We start from the raw sequence: 19,661 nt of genomic DNA, 5'->3' as shown, positions 1-19,661 counted from the left end.
CTCATGCATGTAATCTCAACACTTTGGGAGGCTGAGGTATGGGGGCACTTGAGCCCAGGAGTTCGAACCCAGCCTGGGCAACACAGCGAAACCCCATCTCTACAAAAAATTAGCTGGGCATGGTGACCGAGGAAGGAGATTTTGGTGAAATGCCTGAGCCTGGGAGGCAGAGATTACAGTGAGCTGTCATCACGCCGCTGCACTCCAGCCTGGGTGACACAGCAAGACCCTGTCTCAAAAAATAAAACAAATCTTTCCTCACCTTACAATCTAAATGCTGTACACCTCTATTTCCTGCAAAGAGTTTGAAAACTGAACCTAACTATGTTTTTTTAGATAGATTTTGTCATTACGAATGATAATAAGGTAGGGATCTAACTTCTCTTTCCATATAGTACAACTTTCCTTTTGTGAGATGGAGTTTTGCTCTTGTTGCCCAGGCTGGAGTTCAATGTTGCAATCTCGGCTCACTGCAACCCCTGCATCCCGGGTTCAAGCAATTCTCCTGCCTCAGCCTCCCAGGTAGCTGGGACTACAGGCACACACCACCACGCCTGCCTAATTTTTTTGTATTATTAGTAGAGACAGGGTTTCATCATGTTGAACAGGCTGGTCTCGAACTCCTGGCCTCAGGTGATCCGCCCACCTCAGCCTCCCAAAGTGCTGGGATTACAGGAATGAGCCACCGTGCCCAGCCATATCTCTGGTATTTCTTTGTCCTGATTTTTATTTTTCTCTTTCTGGGACGTCTTACATCTTTGTTAACACTACTACCCTCCATTTATCTTTTAGCTTTTCTTTTCATATTTTCTATTTCTCTTTTTCTTCTTAGGGATTTGCTCAATTTTCTAATACAGTCACTCATTCTCTTGGCTGTGCCCACTGTATTATCTATCCCATCTCCTGAAGCCTTTATTTTAAATATCTCATTTTTCAATGTTACAACAATTTGGCTTGGTTCTCACATTTTCTTTCTTTTTTTTAATTATACTTTAAGTTCTAGGGTCCATGTGCACAATGTGTAGGTTTGTTGGTTCTCACGTTTTCTAGTTCTCATTTCACATTAGTATCTTCCCGTATTTCTTCTAGCATGTTTACTATAATAATTTTAAATTTACTGGACAAGTGTCCTAATATATCTGCTCCTACTGAAATCTTCATGTTTCTCATATGTCTATTATTTTTAGTTTGTGAATTCCTTTTCACTCTGGGGTACTGGCTCCTATCAGGCGGTGCCTATGGAAGGCCAGACTCCAGACTGGCTTATGCCCAATCAGTTCAGGGCTGAGTGATGGATAAAATCCAAGCCAGAAAAACGTAATCACTCACTGCCACGCATTTTAGTTTTCTAAGTCAGGTCGTCACCCTTTACTCCCGGGCAGAAGCAGCATTAGAAGACACTACTGGGCTGTAATCCCCCAAGTCCTGGGGTTAAGAGGGGATGATAATGAAGCAATTATCAGTGGTTAATTGGTCTCCACCTGCTTGTCTCAGTGCCTCACAAACATTAGGGGTTATCCACTGTGCTGATTTCATTCCTACCTTCACCTGGATCGGATCTTTTAGTTGAGAACAGATTTGGATGCAGGTTTTCTTCATCTAAGGCAATGGTGAAGGAGAACTGGAAGCAGAACCTTAACAGTTCCTTTTCTACTTTATTCTCCCACAGCCCATTTTATTCTCTGGCTGTGGGAGAATGCTCTGAGAGGTAATTCCATAGTGCCTCCCATAGGCACTGCCAGATAGGACCCAATACCCCAGAGTGAAAAGGAATTCACAAACTAACGATGTTCTCCTCCCCATCTCCCACATTCACCTTTCAAAACAGCCCTTGTCGGCTGGACGTGGTGGCTCACACCTGTAATCTCAGCACTTTGGGAGGCCGGGGTGGGTGCATCATTTGAGGTTAGGAGTTTGAGACCAGCCTGGGCCAACCTGGTGAAACCCTGTCTCTACTTCCGGCCTGGGCAACAGAGCAAGACTCTGTCTCAAAAAATAAAATATAATAATAAAAAAAAATTTTTTTAATAAACCAGCCCTTGTCAACTCAGAGTTTCTCTCAATGTTCTCCATTTTCTCTTTCAAGTTCCTCTAGAGTTAAACCTAGAGAAAGGACCAACAGTGCTGGTCTTTGTTCTGTCAGTGCATGCGCTTTCCTCGTGTGTTTCAGGGATTTGGTTTGCAAGCTCATCCGACAGGGAGGAATTCTGTGTCCCTCCTACCACTACCCCTCCCCTTCCTAAATATAAATTTGGGCTGCTTTCTATCCATCCTTCAGAGTCCTGCTCCAGAACTAGGTCTACTATCAGCAGCTCAGGGCTCCCAACCTTTGGTTACATAAGGGCTAGGCAGACTCAGTCACCAAGGCTGCAAGTGCTTCGCCCAGGCACTGGTTACAAGACCAGACCTGCTTCCTCCATATGTAAGCAGCTTTTAAAAAGCCAGTGAACCTTTTTAATACTTTGGCAACCTTCTTTCACAGGCAAAGAAGCACCCCCATCCGCCCCTTGTTTGGAGTGCGGGGTTTGGCTTTGGTTCTTTGCCTTGCCTGGAGTATACTTCTAATTCCTGTTGTCCTGCACAAGCTGAATCCCGAGCTACCCACCGCCACCCAGGCCAGGTTTCCACTCATTTATTACTTTATGTTTCTGTTCCATTGCTGGTCCACAGAAATAAGTTTTCCTTTGGAGGAATGTGATTATACCCCTTTAATTTCCTCCTTTTGCTTTTTTTTTTATATCATTGATATGTGTTTGGCCCAGAGGAAACTGAAATTCACCATCATCTTGACTGGCAATCCCATTACCATGCTTTTTTTAAAAAACGTAATTTTTCTTGCCTTACATTGGCAGAGTAGCCCTTCCTGGCTACTGGCTTAATGTAGTCACTCAGTTCTAGGTGGCATTAGGCATGAGACCTGAAGCACAGACTGTCTTACCACAAAAGGTGACAAGATCTCAAACCTTAGCCAAAGGGCTATGTCAGGTTTCAATGCTATCTGCTTCTGTTCCTGCTCACTGTTCTGGATTTTGTCCTTCTTCATCTCTAGCACCAGAATTTCCCAGTCTCCCTCCCTCCCCTTGTTTTAATTCTAATCTATCAGCAAAATAACTTTTCAAATGTTGTAACCGGTATCTCCATGTGTCTGCAGTGGGTCAAGCAGGTGAGAAAGTCAAGAGAAGAGGCCTTCTTGAGTTCAGTTCAACATACTGAAAGGACATCAAGTTACTCCCGTTTGTCTTTTAAGATCACGCATCACCTGTCGGTAAGTATCCCCTACCCTCTGAGATCCCCTCTTCTTTGACCCCAGAGCGCCCTCTACTTAACTGTAGTAAATTTTAAAGCAAGAAAAATTTTAGCAAACATTTTAAACAAAATCCACACCAAAAACCGCTATTATAGCTATCTATAGGTACAAAAGTACAATATACCCTTCTATCGCCCAACACTCACACTCACCATTTCATTGGGATGGACTAAAAACAAATAGATCCCTGGATGTTTGTCAAACACCTGAAAGGAGCAATTGGCTTGTTCCATCCGACAAAGTGCTTCAACACATAACTCGTCTAAAAAGAAAAAATAAGTAAAATACATAAATCTTATCACCTTATCAAGATTCCCTAAATTAGGCTCCTTGGGCTATTCTGTAAATAAATAAAAATTTGCTTTTTATTTTTCCAAATTGAGGCATAAAAATGCTTATATTGTAAATGCAGGAACAATATTTACCTGACAGGCTAAATCCGTTGATCACAGGGTGTTCTTAGAAATTATTCTGACCTTATTAGAACAGATCCCTTTTTTGCCGGGCGCGGTGGCTCACACCTGTAATCCCAGCACTTTGGGAGGCCGAGGCGGGCGGATCACAAGGTCAGGAGATCGAGAACATCCTGGCTAACACGGTGAAACCCCGTCTCTACTAAAAATACAAAAAATTAGCCGGGCGTGGTGGTGGGCACTTGTAGTCCCAGCTACTCGGAAGGCTGAGGCAGGAGGATGGCGTGAACCCAGGAGGCGAAGCTTGCAGTGAGCCGAGATCGCGCCACTGCACTCCAGCCTGGGCGACACAGTGAGACTCTGTCTCAAAAAAGAAAAAAAAAATACAAAATTAGCCAGGCGTGGTGGCGCATGCCTGTAATCCCAGCTACTCAGGAGGCTGAGGCAGGAGAATCGCTTGAACCCAGGAGGTGGAGGTTGCGGTAAGCTGAGATCATGCCATTACACTCCAACCTAGGCAACAACAGCAAAACTCCATCTCTAAACAAAACAAAAAAAGAATGTAGCTCTTTATTCACACTTAAGATAATTATCTCCATAGGGAATGTATAAAGGACCTGTAACCATATGGTTATAGGTCCAACTCCATTTGTATCTTATGTTTTGATCCACCTAGACTTTATCTGATACAAAAACAAGGAACAAAGTCAGCTTTACCCCTAAAGTGACTAGCTATCCCACTCCCATTTACTGAACAATCCATTTACCCTTTCAGATGAATCAACTTTAGCTGTAAAATTTCAAAAAATATTGTGGTTTTTTCATATTACATTTTCAATATCATAGTTTTTTCACTAGTGACAGCGGTTGGCTTTAGGGATGGGGAGGCATAGTGAGTAGAAAAGCATGAAGGGCACTCCTAGGATGTTGATAATGTTTCGATTTTTGATCTGGATGCTGGCTACACAAATCTGTTTGACTTGCAAAAAAACATCAAGCTTATATACTTTTACGGATAGATTATTCTTTAATACTTGAAAAAGTCTTAGAATTTTCAAATCTAGTTACTTTGAATTTATTGGTTTAGACAAACAGTACAGGAAAGAAATCAGAAAAATCCATAAAGTATGTTATCCTACAGGGCAAATATATGGCCTCCCTCAACAAGTCAAACTCATGGCCAAAAAAAAAGATGAGGGCACATGTTGGTTTCTGTACAAACATAGTTGGCACGTGCAGGGGTTTGGTTCCAGGATACCAAAATCCACACACAGCTGAGTCCTGCAGTTGGCCCTGAGAAATCAGCATATACCTAAAGTCGACCCTCCAGAGAAGCAGGTTTTGCAACCCATAAATATGGTATTTTTGATTCCGCTTTGGTTGAAAAAAGATCCATGTATGACTGGATCTGCACAGTTCAAGCGTCAACTTAAGATTGTTTTTGGGTTTTTTAGAGACAGGGTCTTGCGCTGTTGCCCAGAATGAAGTACAGTGGTGTGCTCATGGCTCACCTCAGGCTCAACCTCCTGGGCTCGAATGATCCTCCCACCTCAGCCTCCTGAGTACCTAGGAATACAGGCACATGCCACTATATCCAGTTAAATTTTCTTTTTTGTAGAGATGGGGGAGGGAGGGTGTTGCTACACTCCCGAGGCTAAGAAGACTGTTTTGAATTAAAAGAGCTGGAAGAACTGTGTACCAAATGCAATGTGTGGTCCCTGACTAGATTCTAATTTAAGCAAATCAGCCAAAAACGCATTTTGCAACTATTGGGAAAATATGAAAATGAACTAGATTTTAGTATCGTTATTTTGGGCCAGGCACGCTGGTTTACACCTGTAATCTCAGCACTTTAGGAGGCCGAGGTGGGCGGATCACTTGAGGTCAGGAGCTTGAGACTAGCCTGGCCAACATGGCAAAACCCTGTCTCTACTAAAAATACAAAAAATTAGCCAGGTGTAGTGGCAGGCGCCTGTAATCCCAGCTACTCGGGAGGCTGAGGCAGGAGAATCGCTTGAACCCAGGAGGCAGAGGGTGCAGTGAGCCAAGATCGTGCCACTGCACTCCAGCCTGGGCAACAGTGAGACTCTTTAAAAAAAAAAAAAAAGGTATTGTTAGATTTGATAGGTTAGGGAAATGCCTTTACTTTCAAGAGATTCGTATTATGAAATGCAAATATCAACAACCAAAATCTAGACAGCTATAAGCCATGCCATAGTGGTTAATGAAAATTACTACAGAATAGCATTTCCCAACCAGGGGTGATTTTATACCTCACCCCCAAAAAGGGGTATTCAGCAATGTCTGGAGACATTTTTGGTTGTCACAAAGGAGACAGGGAGTGCTAGCGGCATTTAGTAGACAAAGGCCAGGGATGCTGCTACACATCCTACAATGGACGGCACAGCCCACAGCAAAGGATTATCCAAAATGTCACCAGTGCAAGGCTGAGAAACCCTGCCACAGACATACTACAAGAATGAAAATTATTATTATTATTACTATTTTTTAAGACAGAGTCTCCCTCTGTCACCCAGGCTGGAGTGCAGTGGCACAATCTTGGTTCACTGCAACCTCCGCCTTCCAGGTTCAAGTGATTCTCCTGCCTCAGCCTCCTGAGTAGCTGGGATTACAGGTGCCTGCCACCACACCTGGCTAATTTTTGTATTTTTAGTAGAGACAGGGTTTCACTATGTTAGCAAGGCTGGTCTCGAACTCCTGACCTCAGGTGATCTGCCTGCCTCAGCCTCCCAAAATGATGGGATTACAGGCGTGAGCCACCACGCCCGGCGAGAATGAAAATTATTAATAATTGAACAAAGAGGTGAACAGATACGTAATAAAGCAAATATAGCAAAATGTTAACAACCGTGTAAACTATGTGATGGGTATATCATGTTCACTGTATAATTTACTTTTCTATGTTAAAAAATTTTCACAATAAAATGTTGAGAGCCAGGCATAGTGGCTCGTGCCTATAATCCCAGCAATTTGGGAAGCTGAGGTGGGAGGACTGCTTGAGCCCAGGAGTTCAACACCAGCCTGGGCAACAGTGAAACTTCATCTCTACAATAAATACAACATAAAATTAGCTGGACGCAATGGCACACACCTGTACTCCCAGCTACCCACAAGGCTCAGGCAGGAGTATTACTTGAGCCCAGGAGGTAGAGGCTGCAGTGGGCCATGACTGCGCCACTGCACTTCGGCCTAGGAGACACAGCAAGACCCTGCCTCTAAAAAAAAATAAAAACAATCTTCAGTTACCCTCTGAACAAGGTAAGTTTGAACTGTGCCCCAAAAATAGGTATTTTGTGTTTGAACTCAAAAAATAAAAAATGTTGGAAAAAAAATGAAGTCCTAATTATATATCCTAATTATATGTTTAGCAAACAAATTTGCAATACAGATAAGCCCAAATTCTTATGATACTAAAATAATAAAACTGATATAACTTGAGGAACCATGAAGATACTCACTAACACGTTCATGTAGAAGCAAGTAAGGATATTTCAGTATTTCAAGAAGAGGAACTCGAAGCTTATTTTCAAAGTCTTGCCCAGTGATGTCAAACAGTGGCATCTCTCCATTGTTGTCTACTATATATAAATCATCATCATCTCCAATTTCTGCCTTCATGGATTTTTCAAAGTGATTTATGAGACGTAAGGTTTCTAATTCCCATAAAACCTAGAGGAAAATAAAATGGGCAGTGTGCGTTATGTCTTATCATCAACAAGATACACTGAATGTGACGACCTAGAAAGCCTTTTCCTAAGTACAAAAATTCTGAAATGTAAAGTATTAGAGATTGTATTTTAGATTTAAAGAAAACTATTCAAATGTGGCCACTTTTATGAAAAATGAGTACACACAGTATGAGATATTGGCTAGGCACAGTGGCTCACAGCTGTAATCCCAGCATTTTGGAAGGCTGAGGTAGGAGGACTGTTTCAGGTCAGGAGTTCGAGACCAGCCTGGGTAGCAAAGCAAGACCCTGTCACTAAAAAAAAAAAAAAAAATAGAAAAATTAGCTAGGTGTGGTGCATGCCTACAGTCCTAGCTTCTCTGGAGGCTGAAGCAAAAGGATCACTTGAGCCCAAGAATCTGAAGCTACAGTGAGCTATGATTGTGCCACTGTACTCCAGCCTGGATGACACAGGGAAACCCTGCCTCTAAGAGAAAAAGAAAACAGGCCAGGCACACTGGCTCCTGCCTGTAATCCCAGCACTTTGAGAGGCTGAGGTGGGCGGATCACCTGAGGTCGGGAGTTCAGAACCACCCTGACCAACATGGAGGAACCTCGTCTCTACTAAAAATACAAAAATAGCCAGGCGTAGTGGTGCATGCCTATAATCCCATATTCGGGAGGCTGAAGCAGGAGTATAGCTTGAACCCCGGAGGCGGAGGTTGCAGTGAGCCAAGATCACGCCACTGCACTCCAGCCTGGGCAACAACAGGGAAACTCCATCTCAAACAAAAAACCAAACAAATGAAAAAAAAACAAGAAAACAAAAAATAGTATGATATGTTTAAACACTTTTTCTTTTTTTTTGAGACAGAATCTCGCTGTTGCCCAGGCTGGAGTGCAATGGCGTGGTCTCAGCTCACCGCAACCTTGGCCTCCCGGGTTCAAGCGATTCTCCTGCCTCAGCCTCCTGAGTAGCTGGGATAACAGGCGCCCACCACCACGCCTGGCTAATTTTTGTATTTTAGTAGAGACGGACTTTCACCTTGATGGCCAGGCTGGTCTCAAACTGCTGACCTCGTAATCCACCTGCCTCAGCATCCCAAAGTGCTGGGATTACAGGTGTAAGCTACAGCGCTCAGCCTTAAACACTTCTCTTGTAGAAGTTTTCTATAAATATCTCAACATCCCTATCAACTACATTCAAAAAAAAAAAAGAGAAGCTGGAGCTTCTCTGTCAAATGCAAAACCGAGGCCCTTGTATGTCTTCCCTTCTATGTTCTAGCCATAGCTAACTACCTTAGCGCAGCTTGTAGTAGAAAAGACGCTGGATAGCTTCATAATTAGAAAACTTTATAAAGTGCACGTTTCTCAACACGAGTCCATTACTAGTCATCCTCTCCTCTATATACTGTATATATCTCTATGGTCTACGTTCTGTTTTTCATCAAATAAATAAACCAAATATTCAAAGCCAAATATTTAGAATTATATCTTTCACTTTTGTTATCATGACTGGAAAATATGCTTGCCCTTAGAGGTTTATGCCATTTGCCCATTAAAAAAAGAAAAAAAGAAGTTATTATTACCAATTAAAAAAAAAAACCCTGGCCAGGCGCAGTGGCTCACAGCTGTAATCCCAGCACTTTGGGAGGCCGAGGTGGGCAGATCACCTGACGTCAGGAGTTTTGAGACCAGCTGGGCCAACATGGTAAAACCCCATCTCTACTAAAAATAAAAAATTAGCCGGGTGTGGTGGCACGTGCCTTTAGTCCCAGCTACTTGGGAGGCTGAGGCAGGAGAATCGCTTGAACCCACCTGGGAGGCAGAGGTTGAAGTGAGCCGAGATCACGCCACTGCACTCCAGCCTGGACAAGAGAGTGAGACTCTGTCTCAAAAAAAAAAAAAAAAAAAAAAAAAAAAAACCCACTAACAAAACCCAGGCCATTCAGATACTCAGATACATGCATGTATTACAGCACTGACCAAAAAATTATGAAACAAATCCCCTCCCAATGACTTTATTTCATTAAATTATTTTATACCAATGTGACTAAAAGCAACAGATCATAAAATTCTGATCCAGGTTTCAATTCCATCCGTGATAAACATTTACTCAGCACCTAGTATATACCAGGCAATGAGTTAGGTACTTGACTTATATTAGCCTTCAAAGTCGGCCAGGCATGGTGGCTCATGCCTGTAATTCTAACACTGGGGGGCCAAACCGGGAGGATCACTTGAGCTCAGGAGTTTAGGACCAGCCTGGGCAAAATAATAAGACCTCGTCTCTACAAAAAAATTTTAAAAATTAGCGGAGCATAGTGGCATATGTCTGTAGTCCCAGCTACTCAGGAGGATGAGGTGGGAGGATGGCTTGAGTCCAGAAGGCTGAGGCTGCAGTGAACCGTGATCGCACCACTGCACTTCCAGCCTGGGCAACAGAGCAAAGACCTTGTCTCCAAAACATAGCAAAACAAACTATGAAAACCCATGTGGCCCATGGAAAATCATGAGACAGCACTTCCACTTTCAGGAATTTGTCCTAAGAATATACTCGAATGTGTAAAATGATATATGTATAATCGCTCCACTGCACTCCAGCCTGAGTGACAGAGTGAGACTCCATCTCTAACAACAACAAAAACAAAACAAAAACAAAAAAAAAACCCACAAAGTTGAAATCGTATCATTTCTCTGAATACTTCCAACGGAGTTCAAACTTACTCTCTTCCCAGCTATCAAGCTCTGAAAAATATTGCCCATCTAATATATTTTACCTCATGCAAGAATGGCAATTCATCTCTTGCTTTGTGGTACTCAGCCACACACTCCAAGCAGTAGCAGAGGTCTTCGTTGGCTGTTTGAAATTCACCGGACAGAGTGTTGGAAGCATAGCGCTTTAGGAAGTCAATGGTGGAAGCACCACCTGGCGTACACCAACAACATGTGCTCATTCTGTACCTACAGCCAGAAAAGATGACATCAAGAAGAAAACCAACTTCAGACCTACTGTGTGTCAAGAATAGGTACACTTCCAACTTGTGACCCTGGTTTCAATTTAAAATGTGTCACTAAAACCCAAATCTTCTGCTGGCTGGCTTATCAATCACTGATTCACTAAACTAAAAAAATCCTTCTATTTTTGACATACGAAAAACATAGAAAAATGAAAGCATTGTATAAGGAATAAGTATCATAAGGCAACATAAAGTTGTGCTACAGAGAAGGCTCAAAACAACACAGTACTGATAGAAAATATACAGAGACCCAGACTTACCAATATTTTCAAAGTACAGATTTTGGAATGGGGAAAAAAGTTACCAACTACAAACTTAAGTTCATTTCATAAACTGAATGGACCTAGCTCAGCATTCTCATCAGGAGTGATGTCACCCTCAAAGAGATCTAAAACTAGTTAGTGGGACGTGAAAAAGCCCTCCTCTTTTTAGATATAAAGCTCAGATAAACATACAGTACATAAAGAGAGACACAATATATTGGTGGTAATAAAATTCACAGGAGAGGCAGTTTTTAAAAATGTTTAAAAACTCTCCACTCAGGGAGAAAGAAGGTTAGAAGGAGGTTAAAAAACCTAAATAAGCTGGGAACAGTGGCTCATGCCTGTAAGCCCAACACTTTTGGGAGGCCGAGGTGGGCAGACTGCTTGAGGTCCGCAGTTCGAGACCAGCCTGGCCAACATGGTGAAACCCCATCTCTACTAAAAAGAATACAAAAATTAGCTGGTGGTGCGCATCTGCAATCCTAGCTACTTGGGAGGCTGAGGCAGGAGTACTGCTTGAACGTGGGAGGCAGAGGTTGCAGTGAGCCAAGATTGCACCACTGCACTCCAGCCTGGGTGACAGAGTGAAACTCTGTCTCAAAACAAACAAAAAAAAGAAACCTAAGTGAAGACACTGAGTATGTGGGAATGGAAACGTGGCAGTGTGAGATTTTTGAGTATCACCATCACCCTAAAATTCAGAATACATAATCTTTACCAACAAGAAATATAAAACATCTCAACAGAAACTAGGCTTGGCTGCTGAGGCTTCTGTGGCATAAAGCTAGTTCCTAAAATAAAGTGATTTTTAAAAATTCTTTAATTTCTTCTTATACCCACAATTAAATAATTATTTAGAAATGCATAAGCATAATCAAATACATTGTCATATGAATTGATTTTTAAAATTTATTAAATATTACTTTTACTTCTGCTTTTGAAGAGGTGTACTTTCTTCATGGTTCTAAAAAGAATTTAGGGTAGCTTTCAACATTAAAGTACATACACACAAAAGGACATTTAAAAATGAGATTTCAAAAAACAAAATCAAAACTTCTTTAGAAGAAATTTAATTTCACTAAGTTCTACATGAGGAGTTTCCTGAAAGCAGAGAAAAAGGATAACATGAGTTACACAGTTCTCATCGACGTGGGGGGGAAAAAGAGTATGCAGTGATAGCCGCAGAGTACCGCCCTTTCCTGACACTAACTCTAATTCAATTACATTTTATTAATGCCTTCTAGTACAAGGGCACTGCAGACTAGGAAATGCCAAGTAACATGGGATAAGGTCGTCAATGTATTTCTGCAGAATTTAAAATTATTTTATTCAAAAGAAGAATTACTTGTACCTAAGAGGCCAACATCACACTACTAGTAAGTTAACAGCTTGCAGAAGCTGTTTTTTTTCCCGGTAACCTAGTTTAATACGGAAAGTGAACTTAGAAGATGTAAGAACAGCAAGTGAAACTTCATGGAGGTTTCTCAAACATTTGAAGCATGATTTCAGCAGCTAACAGATTGCAGCCAATTTAAGCTTTAAAAAACTTAAGTGAGACTACCATGCAAATAAAATGTTGCATACTTCTTTTCCCACTTACCTTACTTGAAGCTCCAAATGTTGTGTACTTTAAAATAATTACTAACAAAGGAGACAACAAAAGAAACCTTCTATTAAGAAAACTACAGAATTTGCTTTTTATTTCACTTAGAAAACTAGCCTATTTCCACAACCAAAAAAGCAAGACTAAATTTTTTCAAAATATATAGGAGTTACTACCAAAATAGGTGAGTGTCATGGCCTCTAGAAGATAACGGAGAATACTGCTGCAGAGCACACCAACAAGAGAACATGTGCTTCCATGGTTCTTCTTCAAAAGGCTGTGTGTGTGGTTTTGTCTTCAAATTTAAAATCATCACTGGCCTAATGGCTAAGCCCAGGAAACCTCAATAGGGCATATTTTGTCTTTTAGGGAGAAAATTATTGCTTCTAAACTACTGTGAATCCTCTTAAGCTTTTATACAACTCAGTTCTTCTTGAGGTCTATTTTGTTAGTTTCATCAGACTGTAACTGCTTGGAATCATTAGTGAATGACAAATGGGTGTGTCCAGACAATACTCAAGTTGCAAAATCAAAATTAAAGCAACTCTCTGAGCACCCACCAAAAAGAGAGCTAATGTGTCAAAACCAAAAATATAGGATGCTTCACCATAGGTATTACTGTAATTTTCTACAGACTTATCCTTAGGCTATCCATTTCTCAACATTAGCTAGCCAGAAACTTCAAATAACAATCTCTTTCTTCTACACTTCTCAGCTAAACATCTGGAAGTTTAGATTCACTCCCTCCCACCTCTTCAGCTCCTTTGCACTCTGGCTTCTACCCTTACACTCCACTGAATGTGAAGTCCCTAACAATCTTTACATTACCAATCCAATAGGTTCCTGACCTGACTCTGCTAAAGCATATGAAAATGCTGCCCATCCTTTCCTTACCTACAACACACCATTTTTTTGGACACCACTTTTACCCAATCACCTTCATAATTACCCCTGCCTTTGTTACTCATATAAATGCTAAAGTTTTCGAAGGCTTGTCCTGAGAATTCTCACCTCTTCATTCAGTACTCTTTCTGGGCGACCTACTTCAAACCACTGCTTCAACTACTGCCTAGATTGAAGCTGCCCAGACTGAGAATGTATTGTAAAACTTAATGCAGGCAGGGCGCAGTGGCTCACACCTGTAATTCCAGCACTCTGGGAGGCCGAGGCGTGCGGGATCACGAGGTCAAGAGCTCAAGACCATCCTGGCCAACATGGTGAAACCCCGTATCTACTAAAAATATAAAAATTAGCTGGGCATGGTGGTACGCACCTGTAGTCCCAGCTACTGCGGAGGTTGAGTGAAATGATGCACTGTTCCACCTACTCAATAACTGACAGCCTAGCCTAGAACTCCAGATATATTCAATATCCAACTGCATACAGTGTATCTCTACTCACATATCTGACGGGCACCTCAAAGTAAACATGACCAGAACCCAATGAAGTCCTTCCCTTAAATCTGTTATTTGTTCTATATTCCCTTGTTGATGACATTACCATACATTCAATTTTCAAACCAGTAACCTAGGAATTATCCTATACGCTCCTTCTCCCTCAGCCGCCATCTCTGAGCTCCAGAGCCTACCCCTTAATTACATCTCTACTTTCTTCTCAGTGCAACCGCCACTGCCTTAGTTCAATGCATTTTCATCATTTGCCTGGATTACTGAAGAAGCCTAAATGATCTATCTCTTGTTTGATCGCCACCAATTCCTCCTCCAAAATGCTGCCAGAGGCCAAAGCCCCAAACTGGACTTCCAAAGCACAAATGACTCCTCCTCCAATGTTGGGATAAAATTCAAATTGCTGAGCTCAACACACACAAGGCCCGCGATGATCCAGCTTCCACATCATCTCTTTCCTCCACACTTACCTCCCTTGACTTGCTCTTCCTAAAACCATTCATGGTGACTGGTATTCCCTGCCTTTATGGAAGCTCTTCCACTGGCCTTGGAAACCCACCCTCCTACCTCTGCCTGGTACTTAACTGTGAATGCACATCAGACTTACCTCAGGAACTTAAAAAATACTTTATCCTATGGATAAAACTGTTTCCCTTTTAAAGAACTCCACTAAGATTCGAAGAGAAAGCTGGATTTGAGAACAACCAGTGTGCAAGCCCTTCCTGAGTGTCATCACGTCTGGGGGGGGGCCTGTCCGACCCGTCCTCTCTTCCAGTCTGTCTCTGATGACCTTCTTCTCTGTCCCTTTAGGACTCTGCACATGTTTCCATCATTGCACTTACCTTGGTGCTCTGAACTCCTGCTAAAAAAAAAAATTATTACCTGGACAAATGGCCTACAGAAAAGTGATCGTCTCAGCTGGGCTTAGTTGTGAACAAACACGGATTTGCATTCATATATGCCCAGACTCTGGCCCCAAAAGAACATTTCTGAAATTAAAAAACAAAAAACGAAATTGGTAAGTGGCATTTATACTCTTTATCTCATCTGAGCCTGGTATGGATCCTATTACAGACAGATACTGCTGGCTGATGAGGAAGCCCAGATAGGTTAGACAACTTGGCTGTGGACTTCCAGGTAACAGCAGAACTGCAATTCTGACTCCCAGTTCCACAAGGGGCTGTCCCCACTCACGGGGACAGCTAGGCACCGAGCCAAAAATCCCCCAAGTTATTAGCCCGCGCAGGTAACATCAATCCTAGGATCCTCAGCTGTGTCACTTATCAAATACCACACTCGGCCTTCTCCTTGTGGAGCTCTTTTCCCTCAAGGCAGTCACCCCCGTTTCACTTGGGTCGTGCAAATTGCCGGGCACATCCTTAGATCCCAGAAGTTGGGGAGGACGGACAAAGTCCTGTGGCCAGCAGCAAAAGCTCCAGCCCCTCCAAGTGGGAGTAACAGACTCTCCTCCAAACGAAGGGACCGGCCGGGCGCGGCGGCTCAGAGGATCCCTGGAGCAGCTGAGCTCAGCCTGGGAAACACAGCCAGGCCCTGTCTCTGCAAACACATTTTGTTTTTAATTAGCCGGGCGTGGTGACGCGCGCCTATGGTCCCAGTTACTCGGGGGGATGAGGCGGAAGGATCGCTGGAGCCCAGGAAGACGAGGTTGCAGCGAGCCGTGACTGCTCCACTGCACTTCAGCCTGGGTGACAGAGCGAGACTCCGTCTCAAAAAAAAAAAAAAAAAAAAAAAAAAAAAAAACAACAACAACAACAACAACAAAGGGAGGGACTCCAGGCGGGAGGTAGACGAGCGTGTGGAGGGAACCGACACTTTCCACCCCGAGACCTCCCGCTCAGCCCCAAGGAAACTACGCAGTGTCCACACCAAAAACAGCTCACACGAGACCGCAGTGTAGACAACGGAAGGACAGGGGGTCGCAGCGACCGGGTCCAGCGCGCAGGAAGGCAACAGGCGGCCGCCAGCCGTCGAGGGGTACTCCCGCCCCCGCACCGAGGGAAGCGGCCGAGCCCGCGCCGACTCTTCCCCCATCCGCCCACCGGGACCTAGGCGCCGCGATGGTTCCCCGAAGCGGCCCTGCAAGCACAAGCCGCGTCTGCGCTCACGCCCGCCCGACCTACGGCCTCCAGCCCGCCGCTACCCTCACCGCTCTCTGGCTGGCGTCGGCCTCTAGCCCACCTCCATACCGGGCCCCGCTCTAGGCCACCAGCGGAAGTGCGGGCCCGCAGCCGCAGCTACCAACCAGCTGTTGCCGCGAGGTAGGCCCCGCCCCCGCGCTGAGTCGGCCGGCCGCAGGCCCCGCCCCGGCCGCTGCTTTCTGGTTTTGGTGCCCCCCCAGGGGGCGGGGCATGGGAAGAGCGGCCGCGGTGCACCGCCCACGCCGGGCGCTGGCGTCACGTCCGGGCAGCTGGGGCCCGACCAATCCCGAGTCCCCGTCAGGGTGGACTGGGAGAGTTTGCCGCGGAACCTTGACCTCGGCCCCGCCCGGGGCTTCCTGCGGGCGGGGCGGCTCCGGGATGAGCTCTGCTGCGGGTGGGGTCAGCCCTTACCCGCTGGCCATTTCCGTTCCCTCTTTTTTCTTCTTTTTTCCACGCCTCAGGTGTCTCAGCGGATGTACTACGGTGACGAAGTAATTTTTCTCTTTTGATTTCCTTTAAAGACCTGAAATGTAAATTATGTAAACGTGTAATTTCGGAGGAATATGTGTATATCCTTTATATTACAAGAAAGGGAGACCTTAGGTCTTGCGAACAATGCGCGCGATGCGCAACACGGCAGAGTAAATCCCGCGCCGGCGCGGTGGCTCCCGCTTCTAATCCCACCACTTTGGGAGGCCCAGGCGGGAGGCTCGCTTGAGCCCGGAGTTCAGAGACCAGCCTGTGCAACATAGCGAGACACCCGTATCTACAAAAAAAAATTAAAACTCAGCCACCGAGGCCGGGCGCGGTGGCTCACGCCTGTAATCCCAGCACTTTGGCAGGCCGAGGCGGGTGGATCACCTGAGGTCAGGAGTTCGAGACCAGCCTGACCAACATGGTGAAACTCCGTCTCTACTAAAAATAAAAAGATTACCTGGGCGTGGTGGCGGGTGCCTGTAATCCCAGCTACTCAGGAGGCTGAGGCAGGAGAATGGCGTGAACTTGGGAGGCGGAGCTTGCAGTGAGCCGAGATCGGACCACTGCACTCCAGCCTGGGCAAAGGAGCGAGACTCTCTCTCCGGAAAAAAAAAAAAAAAAAAAATTAGCACCTGTGGGCCCAGCTTGTTGGGAAGCTGAGGCGAGGGGGCGGATATCCATTGAGACCGGGAGATCGAGACTGCAGTGAGCCGTGACTGTGCCACTACACTCCAGGCTGGGGAACAAAGCAAGACCCTGTCTCAGAAAAGTCTATAAATAAATAAAAAAGAGTAAAATCCACTGGAAAGCCTACCCCCCCCCCTTTTTTTTTTGAGATGGAGTCGCGCTCTGTCACCCAAGCTGAAGTGCAGTGGCGCAGTCTCGGCTCACTGCAACCTCCGCCTCCTGGGTTCAAATGATTCTCCTGCGTCAGCCTCCCGAGTGGCTGGGAGTACAGGCGTGTGCCACACGCCCGGCTAATGTTCATGTTTTTAGTAGAGACGGGGTTTCAACATGTTGGCCAGGATGGTCTCAAACTCCAACCTCAAGTGATCCGCCCCGCCTCGACCTCCCAAAGTGCTGGGATTACAAGCGTGATCTACCGCACCCGGCCCCTACCCCCTTTTAGTAACGCCTACTACTGACCACGATGATGCAGCGTCACCATCTTACAGTTAATAGAGGAGACAGGGAAATTAAACAATTAGTAGTGGTGACTCAGGCGATAAAGAAAAGAGGCTGAGATGGGCCAGCTTGGGAAAAGTGGGTCAGATACAGCCTTACCGAGGAGAACCCTGGCCCGAGGATGAGGAGCAAGCCCAGGGGAACGCTGCGGGAAAGGCCCAAGGCGAAGGAAGATTCTAGCAAGGGGGCGTGGCTTGTTGGAAGGGCCTGGTGGCCGTTATGCAAATTTAACCGTCCAAGGAGCAGCACGCGTTGACCGTTATTTTCCTCTTTTCTACTTCTTCATCCTGTCAAATATTTTGAACATATTTTGTTTTACCATATAACACTAATATACCAACACAGCCTTTATACCAACACAGTCATAAAATATAATTTTTTTTTTTTTTTTTGAGACCTAGTCTCTCTCTGTCACCCAGGCTGGAGTGCAGGGGCGCCATCTCGGCTCACTGCAAGCTCCGCCTCCCGGGTTCACGCCATTCTCCTGTCTCAGCCTCCGGAGTAGCTGGGAGTACAGCCACGTGCCACCACGCCTGGCTAATTTTTTGTATTTTTAGTAGAGACAGGGTTTCACCGTGTTAGCCAGGATGGTGTCGGTCTCCTGACCTCGTGATCCGCCCGCCTCTGCCTCCCAAAGTGCTGGGATTACAGGCTTGAGCCACCGCACCCGGCCATAAAATATAATTTTTATCATTTTTTTTAATGGAGAAAAGTGCCATGAAGGTAACTTGTGCCCAGAGCCCACAAAAGTCATAATTTCCTCCTGTCCCTGAAGCCCTCTGTAGGCCTTATCATCTTCCCACATTTTTTGTCTGTAAACAACATATAAATTTTACATGCTTTTTAACTCTGTATATGGAATTATGAAGGATGTATTTTTCTGCAAATTGCTTTTTACACTCAATGTTATGTCCTGAGACTCATTGATTCAAGGTGCATTCAGGGATTGTTGAGCCCAAAACTTACACAACCTATAGAATGTTAGACAGAAGCACTGCAATAGACTTTGTAAATATAAAATTAGAAATGAAAATTAATACTTATTTGGAATGAATAAATAAGTACAAATTACAAACTTCTAAAGCTGATGAAACCATAAACATGGCCAGGCGCAATGGCTCAGGCCTGTAATCCCAGCACTTTGGGAAGCTGAGGCGGGCAGATCACCTGAGGTCAGGAGTTCAAGACCAGCCTAGCCAACATGGTGAAACCCCGTCTCTACTAAAAATACAAAAATTAGCCAGGCTTAGTGGTGCATGCCCGTAGTTCCAGCTACTTGGGAGGCTGAGACAGGAGAATGGCTTGAACCCGGGAGGCGAGGCGACAGAGTGAGACCTCATCTCCAAAAAAAAAAAAAAAAAAAAAAGACTGGGAAGTATGAGGCCTCCAGTATCGTTCTTCTTTTTCAAAATTGTTTTAGCTACTTAAGGTCCCTTGCTATTCCATGTGAATATTTAAAATTGGCTTGTCCGTTTCTGCAAATAAATAAGTACAAGCAGTTGGAATTTTTATAGGGATTGAATTGTATTTTTAGATACATCTGGGGAATCAATTGACACCTTAACAATATTAAGTATAGCAGGTTCTCTAATAAGATCATTTTGTTCAATGTGGTTTTGTTATAACATTGATGAGAAAAAAAAAAAAAAAAATCCATTCCTGCTCAAGGCTTTTTTTTGAGACGGAATCTCCCTCTGTAGCCCAGGCTCTGGAGTGCAGTGGTGCGATCTTGGCTCACTGCAAGCTCCGCCTCCCAGGTTTCGGTACAAGCAATTCTCCTGCCTCAGCCTCCTGAGTAGCTGGGATTATAGGCACGCACCACCACGCCCAGCTAATTTTTGTATTTTTAGTAGAGACGGAGTTTCACCATGTTGCCCAGGCTGGTCTTGAACTCCTGACCTCGTGATCCGCCCGCCTCAGCCTCCCAAAGTGCTGGGATTACAGGCGTGAGCCACCGTGCCTGGCCCCGAGGCCACTGTGTGTGTGGAGTTTGCCCCTTCTCCCCATGTCTGTGTGGGTTTCCTCCAGGTACTCCGATTTCCTTCCCAATTCCCAAGATGTGCCAGTTAGGTTGATTGGCATGTCTACATTGTCCTAGCCTGAGTGAGCATGGGTGTGTGTATGAGTGTATACCCTGCAA

At 44.6% G+C, this 19,661-nt stretch overlaps 1 protein-coding gene across 19 annotated transcripts in view; it reads right to left on the bottom strand.

Moving 5' to 3' along the window:
* SETX (senataxin) overlaps nucleotides 1-18,012 on the bottom strand; it is a 95,947-nt gene extending 77,935 nt beyond the window's left edge. For 10 of the 19 annotated variants that reach the window (XR_010148809.1, XR_010148808.1, XR_010148807.1 and 7 more), the window contains exons 1-5: nucleotides 15,868-16,080; nucleotides 14,583-14,689; nucleotides 10,189-10,372; nucleotides 7,200-7,410; nucleotides 3,460-3,569 (exon numbers count right to left, since the gene is read on the bottom strand). Coding sequence is in view for 13 of the 19 variants with exons in the window: in XM_016961925.4 (XP_016817414.1) it covers nucleotides 3,460-3,569; nucleotides 7,200-7,410; nucleotides 10,189-10,365 (498 nt within the window). In the remaining 6 variants the exon portion in view is untranslated. Of the gene's footprint in view, nucleotides 1-3,459; nucleotides 3,570-3,732; nucleotides 3,923-7,199; nucleotides 7,411-10,188; nucleotides 10,373-14,582; nucleotides 14,690-15,587; nucleotides 16,081-16,270; nucleotides 16,383-16,968; nucleotides 17,073-17,620 lie in introns of those variants that run through there. The other 9 variants (XM_054659215.2, XM_024345946.3, XM_054659213.1 and 6 more) reach the window with 8 other exon arrangements.
* Nucleotides 18,013-19,661: the final 1,649 nt, after the last annotated feature.

The sequence above is a fragment of the Pan troglodytes genome, chromosome 11 (genome assembly GCF_028858775.2).
Source record: "Pan troglodytes isolate AG18354 chromosome 11, NHGRI_mPanTro3-v2.0_pri, whole genome shotgun sequence".
Classification (NCBI taxonomy): domain Eukaryota; kingdom Metazoa; phylum Chordata; class Mammalia; order Primates; family Hominidae; genus Pan; species Pan troglodytes.
Note: the sequence above shows the minus strand (reverse complement) of the source record. Positions and strands in the feature narration are given on the sequence as shown.